The sequence below is a fragment of the Coloeus monedula genome (assembly GCF_965178545.1).
Source record: "Coloeus monedula genome assembly, chromosome: 10".
Lineage (NCBI taxonomy): Eukaryota > Metazoa > Chordata > Aves > Passeriformes > Corvidae > Coloeus > Coloeus monedula.
Window position 1 is genome coordinate 10823686 of NC_138790.1, and position 20254 is coordinate 10843939.

The 20254-nt window shown below is 36.1% G+C and overlaps 1 protein-coding gene across 1 annotated transcript in view; it reads right to left on the minus strand.

The window, feature by feature from the left end:
* DNER (delta/notch like EGF repeat containing) overlaps positions 1–20254 on the minus strand; it is a gene marked incomplete at both ends in the record, with an annotated part of 114935 nt that overhangs the window by 36188 nt on the left and 58493 nt on the right. Inside the window, 2 exons of the mRNA XM_082287803.1 lie at positions 3785–3930; positions 17868–18034. Coding sequence (XP_082143929.1) covers positions 3785–3930; positions 17868–18034 — 313 coding nt within the window. The remainder of the gene's footprint in view (positions 1–3784; positions 3931–17867; positions 18035–20254) is intronic.

The window sequence follows — 20254 nt, forward strand, 5'->3', positions numbered from 1 at the left end:
GGTTTTTATAACCTGCCTTTTTATAGATTATTATCAAATGGATCTATTCCAAAGCTTCCAGCCCACATAGAAGACATGGAAACCATTGCTATACAATTCAATATATTATTTCTCAGTGCAGGCAGAGGCCAGATATTTTTGTGTAAATCTCATGGGTTCTAAATCTAGCAATAAAAATTCATATTTACACAGTCAGCTCATCCATATTTTATACTGGAGAGCCAAAGTTATGGAACAGAGCAATCTGTGAGGGAAACAACCCCTTACGTAAGCAAAATTGTGGCACTCACAATCAATGGATGGCCCAAGTTCACTTCAAAATCTTACATGAAATCAGAAATTCACACCAGACAAATCTCTCCCCTTTGTGTTAACAGCAAAACTTTTCCATCAGCTGCTAACTGTTTTGAGGACAACTCATCCTGGTGTAAAGCTCAGCACATGATGTGAGAGTGGTATTTATATTGTGATGATGCCAAGACCAGTGTTATACTTCTGACACATTCCTGCTTCCCTTGTGGACAAGTGGCAAGCATGGCAGCAAAACAGGTACGAAGTTCATACAAAGGAAGGAAAAGGCATCACCTGGGCTCAGCATCACCTTGCTTCACAGAACTTTGCTCAAAGTGATGAATTTTATGTTCCTTTCAAAAGCAACAAGAACTGAAAACAAAACTTAGCATTATTTGCTTTTCATAACCACACTCTATAAAAACCATCTAGCTGAATAGAATTCAAGTTATATACTAGCAAGGAATGAGTAAAACTGGCCAAGATTCCCAGGTTAAACCAGAATTCATTTTTTTATAGTTACATGCACTCTGTACATAACAGTATGCCCCTGTGCTTCTATCACTGCAGATTGTTAATTACATTTAAATTTCCCATTAAGCAGATGTGTTCCTACATTCTTTTACATTCTACTAGATTTGAAATAAAACTATGAAGTACATAAAACCCCAAAGACAACCATTAATCTTCTTGGCTCTGGAAGCAATGACTACAGCCAGCGGAGCTCTGAGCTTGCTCATGGCATTAGGCCTTTTATTCATTCTTCTAAGAAGTTGCATCCTGCAAGACTAGATTGTGCAAAACAGAATGAATTATGGATAAAAACAAACAGCAAATCACAAAGGGCACGTTTTAAATTTAAAGAAAATTAAAGTTTATGTTCTGCAAAAAGTGTGTCGTGGGAAACAGACTCAATGGTTGTCGTGTCAATTATGCAATTTTGGCAGCTGCTAGCTCCATCGTTAGGGAAATCATCAAGATATTTTAGGGCACATCTCACATAATTTGAGTTAAACAATGGCAAAAACATTCTACTTAATGAAATATGCACCTTCTATTTTTATCTTATGCTGAGCATGTAGCAGTTTCCTGTCTAGAGTTCTCTGATGCATCTAATAGGCTAAAGGGCAAGGAAAGCTCACGGATTTAAAAACACAGTACAGACAAAAAGACAACTTGGAATTTTGATTCCCCCTGGAGTAGGAGGCTGGATATAAATTACCCACATTTTGGTTGCTGTATTTGATGTTCTAGCAAGCTGCCCCAGCCCAGCAGGCTATCTAGCACAGGCATGATGGCATTTGAGAGGATCACTGGGAGCATTCCTCATTTGTTCCAAGTTCTAGAAAATTCAGGAGCAGTTTGCAACAGCAAAAATAGAAGTAATTGAGTTTCTGAAGTTAAGATTTTATTTGAAGACAGATAAATATATTTTATCATCATATATTTACATTAATTTTTATATATTATTTTATATTTAGAAATATTGAGAATCCTGCTAATTCCAGATCTCTGACTGCCATTAATTGATAGATACTCTTCAGAAGTAGATTTGGACATGGTTTCCGTGTCCCACAGCTTCAGCCATAGGGTCTTGGTCAACTACAGCCTAGTACATGTTACACCACAAGCACTGCCTTAATAAATTTTCCTGTTAATGGGTTCAGAGAAAGAATAGTGGAAAGATATGAACAGTCTTGAATTCTTCTATTCACTTGCCAGGGAAGACAGCAGACTGCATGTGCACAAGGCGGGGCTCTTTCATCGTTAACTGTTCTAGTTTTAACATATAAAGCTTCCAATGTCAAGATTACAGGTGGGAACATACAGATACTGGTTTATCTTTTTTTTGAGTTAGATAATTGCTTCTCTTTCTTGCTTTGAAGGCAATCTGTCTGTCTTTTTTTAAAGAAAATTTTACTTTATTTGCCACATCTTAGAAGATAAATAACACATGGATATTTATTACAGGCCATATATGCCTTTCCCTTAATACAGAAAAGCATTAATTCTTCTGCACAGATACAGGAAGCAGTTTATTTTTATTTTGGAACTTGACATGCAACAAGAAATTACAGTCATAAAATTGGACAAACAACATGAAAATACACAAAATAAGGCAATCTATCAAAAGCTTTATCTCTCCAATTGACAAAAACTGGAAAAAGACAATATTTGGATATGCTGTTATACATAGGAAATTTGAACATATTATTTATGTAAGTCAAATTCAAAATATTGAATTTATAAAATAAAAATTACAGCAAAGTAAAAACATAAACTGGACTAGGAAACAGAACACCGTATCTGAATGAATAATTTATTTGGATACTAGCCAGCTGGTATAGTAAAGTAGCATTAATTTCTAAATTCATCTTACAATAATTATGTTCCCACATTACCTCAAGCATTTTATAAAATTCATTTTTGAGAAATAAAACAGATAATTATTCCAGATGTTAGTACTGCCATGTATGTATAGATTACTGCGGCAATTTAATTATTGTTGTTACAATCCAAAACACCATTTTTCTTTTAAACATGCTTATTGAGAATTTAAATCAGAAAATGGTAGCAGATGAACTAAAAGTGAATTCACTCAATATGCCAAATTTTTTGTGTTCACTGCAGGCTCACAGCTGTTCATATTTACTCAACAGTTACTACTGCTTTTATCTCCCAAATGAATATTAATAAAACCAAAGATTAAATATGCGTATTTGTGCTGTAAATGACTTTTAATCCATGAAATAAAAAATAACATGTATAGAAGCATCTAAAACCCAAAAGCCCAGTCTGGTTTTATAAAAGCAGAATACAGACTGCAAATTTGACAGATTTGGTTCTTATTTTCTTATGTTGCTAGATCACACAAAATCCCCAGTGTGCAGTGGAATTGCCATTGTAATCCCTCAATGCAGTATTATGTAAAGGAGAAAGCTGTACAGGAAAACTTGCAACCACTACCAAATCACTCCGTTCTGTTTCTCCTCATAATTATGGTCAGGTAGTTCCATTGCACTGGTCAGTCTATTCTGAGTGAGCAATTATTAAGACATGGAGGAAGAAGTACCAGATTAAAGCACACCTAAAGCCTAAGACAAGGTTGAAAACTTAACAAATCTGAGCACATTGGTCTGGAGATTGGAGATCCCAAGTGCCAACGCTGTGGTCCTCTTTTAAAAAAACTTCCTTCTACGGTGACAGTAAGATGTAGTACAAATTCCCTTATACCTGATTTGAGAAATTGTTTTTATTGCCAGGGCAGGGTGTGAATATTTGCATCTTGTATCTGTTATTTTCTTACTTCAAGTGCTTGATTTGCAGGTATAGCAGATAGATACTGTTGTTATTTAGTAACATCTGTGAGCTTTCAAAGCCTGTTACACAGCTGCAAGGAATGCACACACCAAGGACCAAGTACAATTTGCCCTGTGTTTAAATTACCATGGAATTGCCACATTACAGGAATGTCTTGATAAGCTGACCTTACCTCATCTGGCTTGGTGATGCATTTCCCTTTCCCCGAGCATGGGAAGTTGTCTGAATGGCTTCCCACAGGCATGCAGGTACTCACTTTCACCACCACAGTCAAGCGTAGAGCCACAATGCACTTGGTAACTGAATCATTCAAAAAACCTTTAAAAAAAAAAAAATTCTTGCTATATGACAAAATAGGCTGGCACTGTTAATGCTCTGCAGCTAGACAAACAAAGGAAACTGATTTTAAATAAACTGTCAACCAAGAACAAAATTGCTCATACTTAATACGCACTTCTCTGAATGCAATGCAAGTAAATACAAATTAAAATACAGTTTGGAGACAAATGTCATTATATTGATTAACAAAAGGAAGACAGGATGGTGAAACAGATCTACTTCCAGAGCTCAAACCTACTAGCATTTTTAGGCTTCAAAATTAAATGGGTTTGCCTGCTACCTGTTGAAAAGTTAAAAAATAAATTTCTTTAATGACAAGGAACATTAAAATCAAATTTCGTGGAGAAATAAGTTTAAATGAATTCATAGAAGTTACTTTGGAGCTAAAAAGCACACAGATTCATTACACTGGTAAAAGATGGAGAATCCCTTTGGCTCTGTTTTTATTAAGTTTGCAAGAATATACTTATACCATTTGACAGCATTTCTTTGTGTATTTGCAATGCAAGTATTATTTAATGTCTGATCCGATCTCTCTATAAGGTGATACAGCAGGTAGAGATGAACTAAACATGGAAACAGGAACACTGGGCAAGGAAGAGGAAGATTTATGAATCTCTGGCTAGCACCTGCAATTGCATGGAATGAAAAAAACTGTTGGTTGGTAGCTATTAAAACACACTGGAGCATAATAATATCACTATCACACATGTTCCTAACAGATTTATCTGAAAAATAAAAGAAGAACAGGAAAGATAAAATGGGGCACATTCACAGCCCATGACATACATGATAAAGTCAGAGTTCATGTCAAAATACACAGCCCCTGCTCCTGAACTTCACTTGTGCTTGTTGTTCCAGCACAGTGATAAGACTCCTGGACCACAGCCCTTCCACGTATGGCATCAATTAATTGTTTTGTTTTCTTTGGGGAGAATAAATGTGCACTGACACAAAAAAGTGTGTTTGGTATAGTGTATATACTGCATGCACAATTTATGCATAAAAAACCATCAAAGATCCCTCTACAGACTGTCAAACTTTGACTTCACTATCCTTCATGTAGGTAGACTCCAAAGGGTCTAAGACTGTAGTACTGGAATGGAACAGTGCAGGCACAGAACCATTCTATGATTCTTCTTTTCTTTAGAAAATACAAAGAAAATTTAAGCAAATTAAAGCAAAAATGGATGGGTTTTTTTTAAAACAAATATCCTTAATTTTAAAAAGAACAACACTAAATAGATGCAGTGTATGACATCGAATGTTTTTTCTTAGATTTTCTACTTCAAATTGCAAAACCCATTTACAGCCTAAGCCTCTAAGCAGCTTCAAAGATGCATTCCAGCTTCTTGCATTATAGACTGCAGATAGCACAACATTTAGTCAAGAGAAAAAAAATAGTAGAACAAAATATTTTTAATGAACAGGAACAAACAAAAGTTTCATGAAACAGAACTTCAAGTAAATTCTCTTGCAGAACAGCTGCTAAGCATTACTTACATTTTGCATATGGAAGTGTCAAGAATGACTAATTCTACAAATTCCACAGAAACTCATATGGAATACTTCCACTGTTTGTTCTTAATTTTTAGATTTGCTGCATCCCTTCAGCTATTAGTTGCCTATGATCTCTAAACCCTACCTTCAATGAGGAAAATCTCATGTCCAATACAGACGTCATTGGCTTGAGTACAGCCTCTACAAGTTAGCTGGATATTCTAAAGGATCAGATTAAAAAAAAAAAAAAAAAAAAAAAAAAAGTACTGGGTATAGTTCCAAATGTCTAATGGTCTGTTTTGGCTAGTGAAGATTATTGTAATCTGATGACCTCTCCAAAGCAAGCCAATTTATTCTGGCCTCAATACATACCCCATTTTTACCCATCTGTTCAAAGATGCAGCCAGAATTTTTCTTTAACAATTGAATGTGATTGTCACTGGCAGTCATGCAATTGTATGTGAATGCTTGGAAGAATGTAGTATTTCGAAAATGTCTTTGGGTTCACATTTCCTTGTCTCAACCAGATTGTTACATATTCTTCAGGACAGTTCCCTAAAGAAATATTAAATCAACCTTTTTTGTACTTGGAATCTTGCCACTATTTTGGTATCAAAAGCCCTTAGGCAAACCACTGAAAAAATCATTATTCTCTCTGGAATGCCACACATTTTCCTGCAATTTCTAATTATCTCACCTATCTTGTAAATACTAGAAAAATACTAACATGGGTATTTCTTTTCACTCTATAGAAGTTGCATACAATTTTCTGAGATCTCTAGGTTTTAAGGCTAAAAGAAGCTTGTCTGACCATCTAAATATAACACCCTGCTTAACTCAGGTCATAGCACTTCAATTAATTCCTTCCCCAATTCCCATAACAGCAACTGAACTAGAGTGAGTTTTAAGTTCTATTTTTAACTTCTAGATAGAAGAATAATTTCAGAACCATATTTACAGCTACCTTCATCTCAGGTCTGGAGAAAAATATTACAGCAATTTATACCAAAAGGTAATTTTGTTCAGTTCAACCTTGCTGGTTTTCTAAAGCCAGTTAAAACACAATGGCATCAAAGCATGTTTAGTTGCAGAATTCAGGGTTGAGTTATTTACAGTAATATTACAGAAACAATTCTCAAACCGAATGTATCATAATGTGATGAGAGTAGTCATTAGAATTGCAGAGGAGGAATTTTCAAGCGTTGTGCACACAATTGATTGTCTGCGAAATGCCTGCACCATTTCCTTGGCAGAATGCATGGTAAAATACACTACAGCTCATTCCACCCAGGTAGTTCCACACACTTACATCTGGGAGCACGAAGTATGGATCCTCCTGCTTCACTCACATCAAGAAAATTAAGAATGATAAATAAGCAATAAAGCCAAACTAAAATATGACAGGTGTTATAATTATGTCCAGATACTTTCAGAAGATCACATCATGCCATTCAGATTGCCACTACTCAAACATTAATTACGTGTATGCTTTCTAGACTATGCAAACTGGTTTGCTTCCTTCACAAGCCTCACTTCTGAGCCATACCATCCTTCTAAGCACAGCAGTCTGAGGTCAGCAAGCTGGTCCACAGTGGACAGCCAAAACAGGGAAGACTGAAGCTAATAGACCACCAAGAACATTATCATATTGCTCATAATGGTAAGGAAGGGAAACACTTCACTATAAATCATTCACTAACTCTTGGTATGCACCCAACATGCTCTGACACACACCAATGCCTTTTGCATTTGGCTCAAATGTATTTCTCTGTATTCTACACAGTGAATACATGTATTCCAAAGATATTCACCTTTGGTTGAAACAATAGATTGTCGTTTTAGTTCCAGTTCACAGAAGTGTAGGTCTTTGAGTTCACCTAAAGGTTTCTTGGATGAGTGAGAACGACTGCCAAGGAAATTGGGCACTCACTCACTCACAGCGATGTATCAGTCCTTGAGTTTTCAACTTATTTTTAGCCTGGTTTTCCAAGGAAATGAGACAGCAGTGGGATGTCTATCAGTTTCCATCTGTTCTCTTTTTCTCTTTCAACACTTTCCCACACCTAAAGCTTTTGGGGTCAGTAGCCGACTTCAACATTTTGCAAAGCAGTGAAGTTCTCAAAGACACTAAGGGCCTACAGCTTCCCTGCACAGTAAGCAGCCCTGGCACCAAGGACATTGGTAAGTCAAGATGGTAGGAAAACGGCCCCAGAATAAGGTGATGTAAATTCTCCACCCCATTCCCCATATACAGTACAGTCAGCTATTCATTATTTGGAAAATGGAAAACTGAGATATAGTTAAATGGAAAAAAAACAGACAGTATCAGTCCTTCAGGATCAAAGCAGCAGTACTTGGTGTGCCTGCACCGTATCTTCAGTTCTTGTCATACAGTAACACAGTGAAGCTATGCTACCTCCAGATCAGATTTCGGCTTCTAGAAACAACACTGCTGTTATCAGAGCATATTGAGCATGTTTTATAAGCCTTAGTGGTCTGACATAGAACCTATGTAAGTGTATCTGACAGGTCATCTACAGATGATGGAAAGTCATAGAATTAACCTAAAGTGTAAAAGAGTCAAGAGAAATTTTCTGTTTGACCACATCTCTCCCACCACAAAAGAAAGAGTTATCCAGCAAGCTAAACAAGAGTGGTCAATACACTCAACCTCTTCTTTTGTGGCCACTGAAGTTTGCAGACATAAGAATACTTTAAATAAAGGAATCAAGGAAAGAAAGAGAACTATATTTTGATTACAGTACCCACCAGGAAAAAAAAAATAAATAAAAAAAAAGAGAGATACCTGAATTCTAGTTCTTCCTCCTAAAATGTCTTATGTCCAAATTTTATCCAAAGATTATTTCATGTCCATGCATCATGTAATACAGCTAACATTCGATACCATGAAAATTACTACGAAAACAGAGGTTTGTACTAATCACCACCATGCTTCAGTGCCTTTTTGGATCTAAGCACGAAGTTGGAAATTAACTATATGAACCAATTTCCCTCTGTTATGGCACAGCATATATCACAATCTCAAACAGTTTTTCATCTAGCAAATCTAAGCAAGCTCAATCCTTTTCTTGTTCATACAAGACATCTTCAACTCATTTTAGAGACCTAACAAATGAAAAAACATAACAAGATGTTCTCATGATGCACTTAACTCTGAAAATTTACCTTTACATGTTGATGTAGTAAATAGTAAAGGCCTGCTTTTGATTTACAAAGGGACAGAACACTTATGCCCTTTTCCATGACCCAAATACTCAGGGTCATTAAGGCCTACCAATACCTTCAGGACCCTGACACCAATACTGTTCTAAAGAATAGGGAAAATGGGTCAGGAATCCTTTCCTAGTTTGCCTCAGGATGATTACATACATAAGAAAACAAGAAGTGAGAAACAGGTAATCAATGCCATTTGCAATCTTTGATGCAGTACATCAGTGCCATCAGCACCACACAGAACATCTGAGATCACTCTCTAATGACGCCGCTAGGCAACATAGCATCTGGGGACACAAAAATACAGCTACAATAGCAAAATTGCTATTTTGTCCACAAATAGCTCTATTTATAGGTGGCACAACTCTCCCAAATTCTATCTAGGTCAGCATGCTTACTGTGCTTTATTCACAGAAGCCTTGGTCAGATACTGCTTTTGAAAGTATATATAGATTTTAATGAGAATCAGTTCAAGAACTATTTCAAATATTTTGTTTTTCAAAAACTCACATGAAACAGCAATTTAAAGATTTTTTTTTCCTGAGAAGTGACTGAAGATTTTCTCATTGCATTCATTGTCTTCTCCAAATTTCTATCACAATCACAAACAGTTTTTAGATAGATATGCTTTCTTCCTTTGCTACCAACACTGAAAACAGCCTGGGCTCCTAAAATCAAACATACACTTTATTCTCATGCATAATCACTTAAAAGGAAGAGTTCTGCTGCTCAAGTTAACATCCTCAATAACAATACTAAAGTTCTACCAGAGGCAGATTGACAATGAGTGCTACACTGGTGTAAGAGAAAGCAAAATTTGGGTGTCAGAAAATTATTGCCAAAACGTTGGGAAGAAATAGCACATGGCTTGACTTTAAAGCTGGAGCTCAGTTTCGCAGGACTGGTAGTTAAAATATATTTATGAACTGAGAAAACCAGTTGAATTCACTTAGCGTAGAAAAATCCCATGTTCCATTACATTTCCTCTATAACAAATGTCAATTTCTGAATTTCACTGTTACTTAAACAATTAACCAACTTAATAGCCTGGCTGGATCAAAACCCATGACAGAACTATGAAACAGTCAGCTAGCAAGAGTACATTTACTCTTACAAAGCCACTTGCATACAGCTTATTAAGGAGCTGTGGCAGCAGCTTAAAGTGTGACCTTCTCCCACAGCTTCAAGGACTCTTCTTACGGTCCAAAGTAATGGTGAAAGCCCAACAAAGAGGTGAACAGACTATTCTTCCAAAAACATTTCCTGTATCACAATTTCCCAATATATTTTTATTTGTCAGCGTTTCAGCCACATTGCCAAGCTGGCAGAGAACTATTTTGGACCCAAATGTAGACCACCAGAATCTCTGATCCCACACTTCGCAAACGCAGTTAAGTGTGGTGGAATACCAATGACGTAGCTGGGACTGCACTAAGGGTAGCTGTGAAAGATGAGATGGCAAGGCTGGCTAGGATATATCTGTAGCGACTGGTTCAACTTAGAGACTCTGTGAGTGGCTACCCCACTTTTAAATACACGTTACAGTATGTTACAGTACTAGCTGAAGATCTCAAAGCATTTTACAAGCATTATTAAAATGTGTCTCACACTGGTCCACTCAATAATGTACCAGTTATGCACTGGTATCTGTATTTCACAGATCAGGTTAAGCAGTCTGTCCAAGATCATATCATGCAAACAACCATGTGATCAACTTAAAATAAATATCTTGTTTGTGAATTTGTCACAGAAGTCATATTTGAAGAATGAGGAATCTTAAAATTAAAGAAACAAATGAAAGGTATTTCATGAAACATTACAAATTTGAGCAGATGAACATCCAAAGACAGACTACAAAAATAATTTCCCAGTGTTACTAACGAGAAATAGCAGTGAATAAAAATTAATTTTGAATAATTTACTGATTAATTAAAGATTACTCTAAAGAGTAAAAACTATTTAAATGCTAGCTTAAAACAAAATACAATCTATGAAAATAGTAACTAGTCTGATGTTTACATCTATTTATATGTGAGATGAGGTACATGCAACTTGATCATAAAGGACAGGATATTTATTTTATCATACTTATAGATATACCCTTTCTTATACAGGCTAACAGCATTCTTCAGAATGGTTTGGATTTCAGCTGAATTCTTCCCTTTTTTGCCTTACTTTTAAAACAAATCATTGAAATTAACGCTTCACTGTGCTTTTCTTGCTGTTTCACACTTTGCTGCTGCTGCTATTGTTTACCAAAAGGCCATTTTCTGCAAGGTTAGCTCTTGTGCCCAGAACCCCAGGGAAATGTTCAGTTGAGCACAATGCTCAAATCTGCAGACAATAGGGCCCTTCTAGGCAAATTACACACTTAAAAATGAGAACCCCACTAACTGGAGCAGTTGTCACCAACCCCCTGCCAGCAAGGCCACCTTGCACAAAAGGAGCAGAACAGTCACACCTGCAGACAGAGGTTCTGCACATCAGCAGGGCACAAGCACGGCCTCAACACTCCAACCACGGCATGTGCAGGGCATGGAGATTTAATTTGGTCCAGAGTGAAAGAGGGTTAAGTTAAATGACTGCACATATGCCATGGACTGGGAGCTCACACAGATGCTCACCTGACACATGGCAACTTGTTAAAGCTAGAGTAACTTGATTACATGGCTTTCCGTGAATTCAATTCACACATCTCCTATTATGAAATAAAATTGTCCTATTTCATTTTTTGCTTAAGTGAAAACAGTTACAAGATGCAGTAAACTGCTTTCTTTAGATAGAAATGTGTGCATATTTTAGAGGCCTGTACACAACACAAAACACAACATCTCAAAGCCCCAGTTACAATTTGCCCCCTAATCTGAAATTCTATTGCCAGACAAAAAGAGTTTAAGAAGACCAACTCGTTTCAAAATATCTCTCTAGATTATTTATGTTTCACATAGTATTTTTTACACTGTTTCATTTTGCCTATTCAATATAGCTGCAGTCATATTGGTGGAGACTACTCATTAATGCATGATGAGGTCTTGCATGGAAACTTGTTTAATAACCAAAGAACAACAGAAGAGTAAGTAACTGCTCAGGGCACTGTTAGAAAGGAAAATACTTTCTTGAATTTGAAAGGCAGGACAGCATTTTGGATTTGAAAATATTATCCTTCCTGACACAGAACCATATGGCTCCCACACTTATTAAAAAGCAGCAGGTATCTTGTGCTTGAGAAGCCAAGCATTAATTTTCCTTTTTAAGCCAAACCTCAAAAAGTTTCATGGAATTCAAGCAAGCTGCCTTAGAGGTGTTGGCATTTGAATGGCATCAGTACTCTTCATCTCGCCACAAAGATGCTAGAGCACCTATTTTCGAGCGAGTTTGTACAGATACCAATTTTATTTAAGGAAATATTTATGAAATACTTGATAAGTATAGTTTAAAGCAGCTAATTATATTATATTGATCTAAAAGGCTGAGCATCTTGGAGACAACCAGATGACATGCCAAATAATGTCAACTGACAAGTGTAAGTCAGTTTTTGTTTGCTGTGATGAAAATAAGCATTATAATTTAAAGACTGTGCTGGAAGATTTATTTTCTGTTCAGATAAAAATATTCATTCATATTAAATGTTAAACCTTATTATCTGCAAGGTCTTATCTGAGAAATAGCAGTTTTGCTTATAAATGTCTTCCTTTGATTTTATAAGCAGACAATAAGCTAAAAAGCTAATGTAGCAATATCTCATGAAAGCAGCATCTTTACTTTCCTTTTAAGCAGCTGCTTAAGCAGCACCGTGGAAGTGCTAAATAAAGCACAAAGTCTAAAAGCAAGTAGTTTCAAGCTATTTACAAGCATTTCTTTACAATTAGATATTTACAAACTTTTATATCATATTACCTATGGGGAAATGGAGGCAAAATAATAATGCCCAACTGTTTGTTTTACTATTATTCTGAAAGAGCTCCCATCATTACTGTTTCAGCTCTGGGCACACTGAGGCAGAAAAGCAATTTTTCCAGCATTTTATCATGAAAGCTGATGAGAAGCAGATTTTTTTTCAATAGAAATAATATCCTAATAGCCATGATAAAGACCTGAAAACATAATTTAATTTTTTAGTGTTGTTAGGAGAAAGAAAAGAAATAGGTTGCATACATGCAGAGTTGGCACTGCCAGCTCCACCTTCCCCATTATGCCCAAAATCTCCAAATAAACACTTCCTAAAAATAAGTAACAATCATACAATAATAATACAATATGCAGTTTTGTATTGGTATGAAAAAGAAAATGGCATGAAGCTGTGTCAGGAGAGGTTTAGGTTGGATATTAGGTAAAGATTTATCACCCAGAGGTCTTTTGGGCACAGAACAGGTTCCCCACGGCAGTGGTCACAGCACCAAGGCTGACAGAGTTCAAGAAGTGTGTGGACAATGCTCTCAGGCACAGGGTGGGACTGCTAGGGTGTCCTGTGCAGGGCCAGGAGTTGGACTCTATGATCCTGAGGGGTCCCTTCCAACTCAGGATATTCTATGATTCTATGAATTATTACTCAATCTCCAAATTAATTTTAAAAAAAGCTATGGTTGTTTTGTGTCCTAGCTGTTAACTGGATTGTTAAATATGATCTGCTATCTGTACAGCCACACAAGTGTATCTATAGCAGTTTTCCAAGCAGACTGGAAACTGTGTGAAATTCGATCTGCCTGACTGCAAGTCCGCCAGCCACAGGTGTATCTTTGGATACACCTGAAGCACAGAAGTGTTGCCTTAGTAAGCAGGTATATTCATTTAGCGCCAGGGTAAATTAACTGACTCGTACAGAAACAGATGGTGTACAATCACTGTAAAACTTCTAAAATGTGAGCATTAAAAATATATTTTTTTAATGCTTTTATTATACAGAAGGTTTGGTTTTTCCAGTATTTTCACAGCAGCCTATGTTCTCAAAATTAATGTTCCAGTTCTCAGTCAGAGAATGATAGCATGCTTGGATAAAAGAGATGCATGTAACAAATCATAAAGGATTTTTGTGGGACATGCCATACAAACTGAGAATGTCCTTCAAAGTCCTTCAAAGGCCTTTTTTATTTTTTAAAGAAAAATGTTAATGAATCATTTTTCTCAAGACAGCTATTATTTAATCAATTCAGTAAATCTTCTGCATTTTCAACAATCTTGTATAGAAATATATCTACAGACTCCAAAATCCAGTATATTATTCCCTGGGAGAGAGAAGTGCACAATGCTGGGTAGATTAGATTCTCCCCAAAATACATAACAACCAGCACTTTTAACTCACCCCAGAGATCCTCAGCTGTAACCTACTAGCATTCAGGAGAAGTTCTGAAAGACTCCTGCACCAACTGATGGTGCATCAGGGAACTCTTTTCCCATTTTTTCAGACTTTTAAAATGTATTTCATCTGATTTCAATTTTTCAAGATATATTGCAACGGAGAATAGGTGTATGACTCTAACAATGTAAAGTTTTGCAGTTAACTCATTTTCAAATGTTCTAATACCATTACTGCCAGCATGAATATATGAAGATCCAGTAATAAAACAAATACTGATGAGACATTTTATAAATATAAACAGTTTATGCAGAAATCACTCAACTCCCAAGAACATTGGGACAAAGAGTACGAATCTGTAAGTCTAATTAATGGAAAGTCTGCCTTTCACTTCAACAATGTTTTAAACGTTGAACACCTAATTGTCATCTCTTATTTAAAGACAGTATTAAATCCCTCCCACTTCCCTTTCTCACTATCTCTTTGGCTAATCTTGATGCCCACGCATAGCACTCCACAGGATAGATATATTTCTGTAGAGATATTAAAAACATTTCCTGTTCAGAAATACGCTCAATTAAATACCTTTTTTAAAAATCTTGGTTTCAAAAGAAACATTGTTGTTGCAAAATGTGAGCAGAGATGAACAGCTCACTTGGCTTGTCTACAGACCAACCACCTCATGACCATCTCTGTTTAGCAGCAACCTCGCATTAAAAGCCATCAGCCCCTTGGGATGTGCCATGTGCTTCATCCTACTCCTAATCCACACAACTCACTTTCTCACTTCAAAGCCTGAACCATACTGGGCTTTTTTTCCCCACTGGCTAATAAGTACACTTTCTAATAAGACATAACTAATTATTTTTAAGGACTGGTACATGTGTAGCAGCAAATCTTACAGAGAAACTCTTTAAAAATACTCTGAGCAAAGCACAGAAGGAACATGTTACAGAAGGCACAAGCCAGACTTCTGTGGGCTACAGGTGGGTAAATGCTGTAATTGAACCACATAATCATGCTGCATAATCACAGCACCATAACTCTGTCCCTGCACTGCAAGAGACTGTTTGCAGATGCAGCAGCCATTTTATAAACCCCATTACAGAACACAGAGCGCTCTTTTTGGGTTAGTTGTGCTACACTCTCCCCCTTCATTCTCACACACTGCAGGTACTGTCTCTGGGGTGAACAGCTCTGTGCTGACAGGGGCTATTTTTAGACTCAGAAACAGCATTCTTCCCAGCCTCTAGACACTGTGTCCCGAACCACAGAATCAGCAAATCAGCACATTACTGCTGACTTCTTAGTCTTTTCAATCTTGTCTAAACAACTTTAAACTTGTGTCACCACAAACTAACACGAAACAAATAATATTTCCCTAAATGTTTTATCTTCGACATAGATAACTTTTTCAGAAAGATTTGCAAGAGGCAATTAAAGTACCTTGCTGAATAACAAAACTTGGAAGGAACACAGTGAGAAATGACTCAAAAAGGATGTAGATCAAAAAGACACACACACACACAAGAAAAGTCAAACCAAAAAAACCCACTCACATCTTCCTCATTTTTCTTTTACAGTTCTAACTAGAAATTTTTTACAAGATAAAAAAAACGCCCTTGTACAAAATTCACCAATTAAGAGAAGAAACCTTTAAAGTCTCATTTGAATAAACAGAAAAAGAGTAGGGGAAGGAGAAGGAAATTATATAATGTAAATGTATTGACTGACATGGTCCACCACCTTACTGTGTGGCTCTGCTTACAGCAGCCTACAGCATCTTGTGACCTCCTTGTATCATTCTAGCTTAAATATCATCAATAAAAGCACTGGCAACATTACTGATTTTTTATATAAAATCACCCACTTTAACTTATTGTCTTTTAGAATAAGCTTGTCATGTACATCAAGAAACATGAAAATTTGTCTATAAGGAAAACTTTATTCAAGTGACTTACTGAAAGCTAAATGATTAAAAACTTTTGAGGCACATCAAATTGACAGACCTCTGCCATACATCTGGATCAAATCTGAAGTAAAGATCAAATTATTTCTCTACAAGCCTTGGCAGAATTATGGATTTCAGTTGAGTGAAGATAAAATTCATTTACACACCAAATAACTGACTTACTTTTTAAGTTTTACACCCAAGACTTACACTTCATTGCACAAAAACTGATGATGGGAAGTAAGCAGAAGGTTTCCATACAACTGAGAAGGAAATTCAGAGGCTCTTAAACTAAAAAATTCATGCCTTAGTCTCAGCAGCTGGAAAATTTTACAGAGTTTCACTATCAGGAAATTAAAAAGACCAAAGAATGTATCGAAAACCACATGGAAGTAAAGCAAGAGGTCTCAGAAAACTTGTAGTGCATGAAATAAACTATTTTCATGAATTCAACCTTGTCTTATATTCATCAAGGAAAAGGTACATTTTCACCTCATGTTACCCAGCACACAATAAAAAATTCAAAGAATCCCAGTGACAGAAATTCAGCTATAGAGGAGAGTAGGAGAAGACAAACTACGAAAGAATAACACAATACACGTTTTAGTTATCTAAATTAATAACCTGTGCTGCATGGCTTGTACAGTCAAGTGGAGCCTCCATAGAGCAACTTCGGTCCTCTACTTAGGAGCTTAGACCAAGCTGTGCCTTTAGGCATTTTCACCACTGCATAAAAGTTACCAATTATCCTGTCTTCAAGATACTTTTATCATACATTAACTACCACAAAGCAAATGCAAAAGTTTATTCCAGAGACATGAGAGGATGACTTTAACTCTGATAAATTAAATGCAAAACTAGATTAAGGGGGGAAAAAAAGTCTAAAACTAAGTATCTTAGAAGAAATAATAATATTAAAAAAAGAAACTGGAAAATTATTTGAAGAAAATAAACATCACCAAAAGAAACCTCTGATGATAAGAATAAAATTATTCTACTAACAACCTTCAAGCAGTATCTTTGAAAAGTGGTAGCTCAAAAAGGAGAGAACAAGGTACTACTTCTGCATTTGGGCATTTTCTGTATTAGCTATACACTTGGAATTTGTTCCAGTGTTTCTACATCAGAATGCTTTTAATTTTACATTTATTAGCATGGTAAGTTTTCAAATAACAATTGTGGCAATTTATAGTTCCTTAAAAAATACACAGCATTTCAAGCAGATAAAATTAAGCGCTTTTATTACAATGACTTTGGTTTCATGTCATTGGTATAATAAAACATCTGCCCAGAAATCTCAATTTAATTAAGTCTATTGTGTCTATGCATAAATATGGCATTAAATCTGTATTATTTCCATACCCTTAAAAATAACATATCAGCCTATTTTCATTATACTCCTTCCACAAAGATGCTTAACATTTAATTGCTGCGTGAAACAAATAGTATATTTCTAAGGTTCCATATTAACAGAGACAATTCTAGAAGATAAAGAAGTAGTGCAATTAAACACTGACAAAATATAATAGGAAATCTGATCTTCTAATATATTTTTTCAATTTTCCTGTGTACAGGATTAAGCTTCTTCACAAAGCATCCCATAGCACAATATCTGACGAAGAAACACCTCAAGCATTCAAATATATACTGCAGCATTTTCCAAAAGCTTATTAAAATAGAACATATAAGATAATTTGCATCATCTCAAGCTATCAGACAAAAATGACCACATAGATTTTAAAGTGAATGGTGACAACTGTGTAAGAATTTAGTGTAGTTCTTGTCTGGTTTGAATGAACCAATGTCCGAAACAGTATCCTAATATCCCATCAGGATCTTTCAGCACTTTAAGGAATTAGTCCTTTGTTCCTTTAAACGCTGAGTAAACCATCAGCTGTCACCTAGAGGTGATGGACAGAAAGCCAGCATGTTACTCACCAATAAAGTAGTTGTTTCCTAATGCCAGCATATCTTCAGAAAGCACAAGGCCACCCAGTGCCTGGAGAAGAGTGACACTTCTGCCATCAATAAGTGAACACTGTTTAAATCCAGTGCTTGTGACCTTCCATAGCAGGATAAGAGAAGCAGTAGCATCTTGCCTTATTCTAAAAGAAAAGAAATTGAGAATATTTACACTGAGGGAAATTGGTGTTATTAGGAAGTACATCACTGTAGAACTGAAGCTTAACAAAGATGGGAAACTTAAATCTAGCAAGTATGGAATCAGGAAAAATAATGAATGTTTTTAGCATGCCCACAAAATTTAAAAATGCTTCAATTGTGAGATTGCATAATAGTTTATATAATACCAGATTAAATCATACAGAGTCCCAATTTCTGATACTTGAAGGTCACCATCTTAAAGCCCAAGAAGTTTTACATAAATATCACATAATAGTAAAGGATCCTTATTCATTCTTTGTATTTATGCCTTTTCAAGTAGTACGTCCATCCTCCATCTACAATGCCATCATTTTCTGCAGCTGAAGTACATCCAGCCCTGTTGTTTACTGAAGAACATTCAATATTCGTTCAATATCAAGAGACAGATCCTGGTAGAAATCCTCATTTGTTTGACACACCAGATCGAAGATTCAGGACAGTTTATTCTTGTAAATCAAATGAGTCATGTAATGCTCCCAAGGTTACTGAGCCCATGGTGCCTTCCTGAATATTGACAGATTGGATATAGAGTCTAGTAGTGCATACACTCCATTAGGGAGCACTGGACACTATGCCAGTCTTTGTCCTCACAAGACACTTTTTTTCCTCCTCACCTCCATAAAGAAACAATACAAATCTGTCATATTTCTGGCAAAGTCCCAAATATTTGCATTAATTGCCTATGAAGGAATCCCAAAGGAGTTTGAACAATCCTCTAAAAATTCAAACACAAGTGCATCAAACTGCTAAAAACTGGTAATTCTCTCCTGCTGAAAACAGACCTCCAAATACATACAGATGAAGCTCTGTTCCACAATTTCCTCTACTGAAATTGTTTCAATCCTACTAAAAACACAAGGTAGTTTATCCCTGGTCACTTGTTATTTGACTTAAAAACAAGAAAAGCAAAGTTTTGTAATTATGTGTGACAGAAGCTGAAATGATGTCGCAACTAGACATCATAAGAAGTAAATTTTTACACTATTTTGCATCCTCTTTAAGAACAAGCTCAACTGCTATTCCAAAAACTGACTGTCTCACTTTTAGAACAAGATAGCGACTAGTTTCACAGTTTAGGTCTCATCTGACAACCAAAACAAAATCAACTTATTAAACTGAAATTATTTTCCTTTCACAAATGACCATTAAACCAGGTATGTTACTTGGGCCTTTAAGATAGTAAATAAAATGAAATAAAAATAGATCTTGACTTGCACTAATCTACCCAGGTATAAAGCACTACTAAATATATGCAGTGTAAAAATGATCAAAACTGACTGTGTACTCTGCAGCCTCCTTTAAAATGGGGTTTCTCCATCAAGGCTCTTAAATAGAGCTTTAGAATCCACAAACGCCGGCTTTTTCCTGATTCCAAGAAAAGACACTTGTTTGCTTTCAGATTCCACCCAGCCAGGGCATCCACACTCCCAGATCTCTTCCTGAGGCTTAAGGCTCATGAATGAGCACAATTCAAAACCCCGTGGGAGGGCCCCCACGTTTAACAGTTACTGCTCCAAACTGTCTGCAGCTTGTCTGCTTGCATCACTTTGCTTTTTCCTGTGAGCATGGCCTTTTTTAACAGAAACATGGGATTCTGAAAGATAAGATGACAGTATGAGAAAAGTACACTATTTTGGGAAAATGTAAGTCTAAAACTGCAGCAAAGCTGTGAGCCAGAGAACTACGTTGGCAGATTTTTTTTTTTAATGAAATTTCCAATAAGAATATGCTTCATCCCAGCTGACAGAATCAGATCTTTCTAGGAAGTCAGGTTCTGTTAATTAAATGTAACAACGCAAGTATTTGATCCAAAAGCATGAATTTGAAAAGTGAGTAACCGAATAAATTCACATTTTTGAGAAACGTGTTTTTTAGGACATACACAAAGATTTCACAGCTGATGATGACACCCAAAGCAATAACCCAGAAATCAAATACAAATCCACAAAATACATGCATGTATATAATCAACAATAACACTTTTCGTCAGCAAGTTCATCTTGAGATTAAAGGGGGAAAAGTGTTCAGTGCATGAAGTAGAAAGGAAATGTCATATCTTCTCCAAACTGAAATCTTCAACACATTTGCCCTAATTTCTAATGCCTTATGATAGCCCAGAGACAGCTTACATGCTTACATCTTCTAAAACATTAAATATGTGG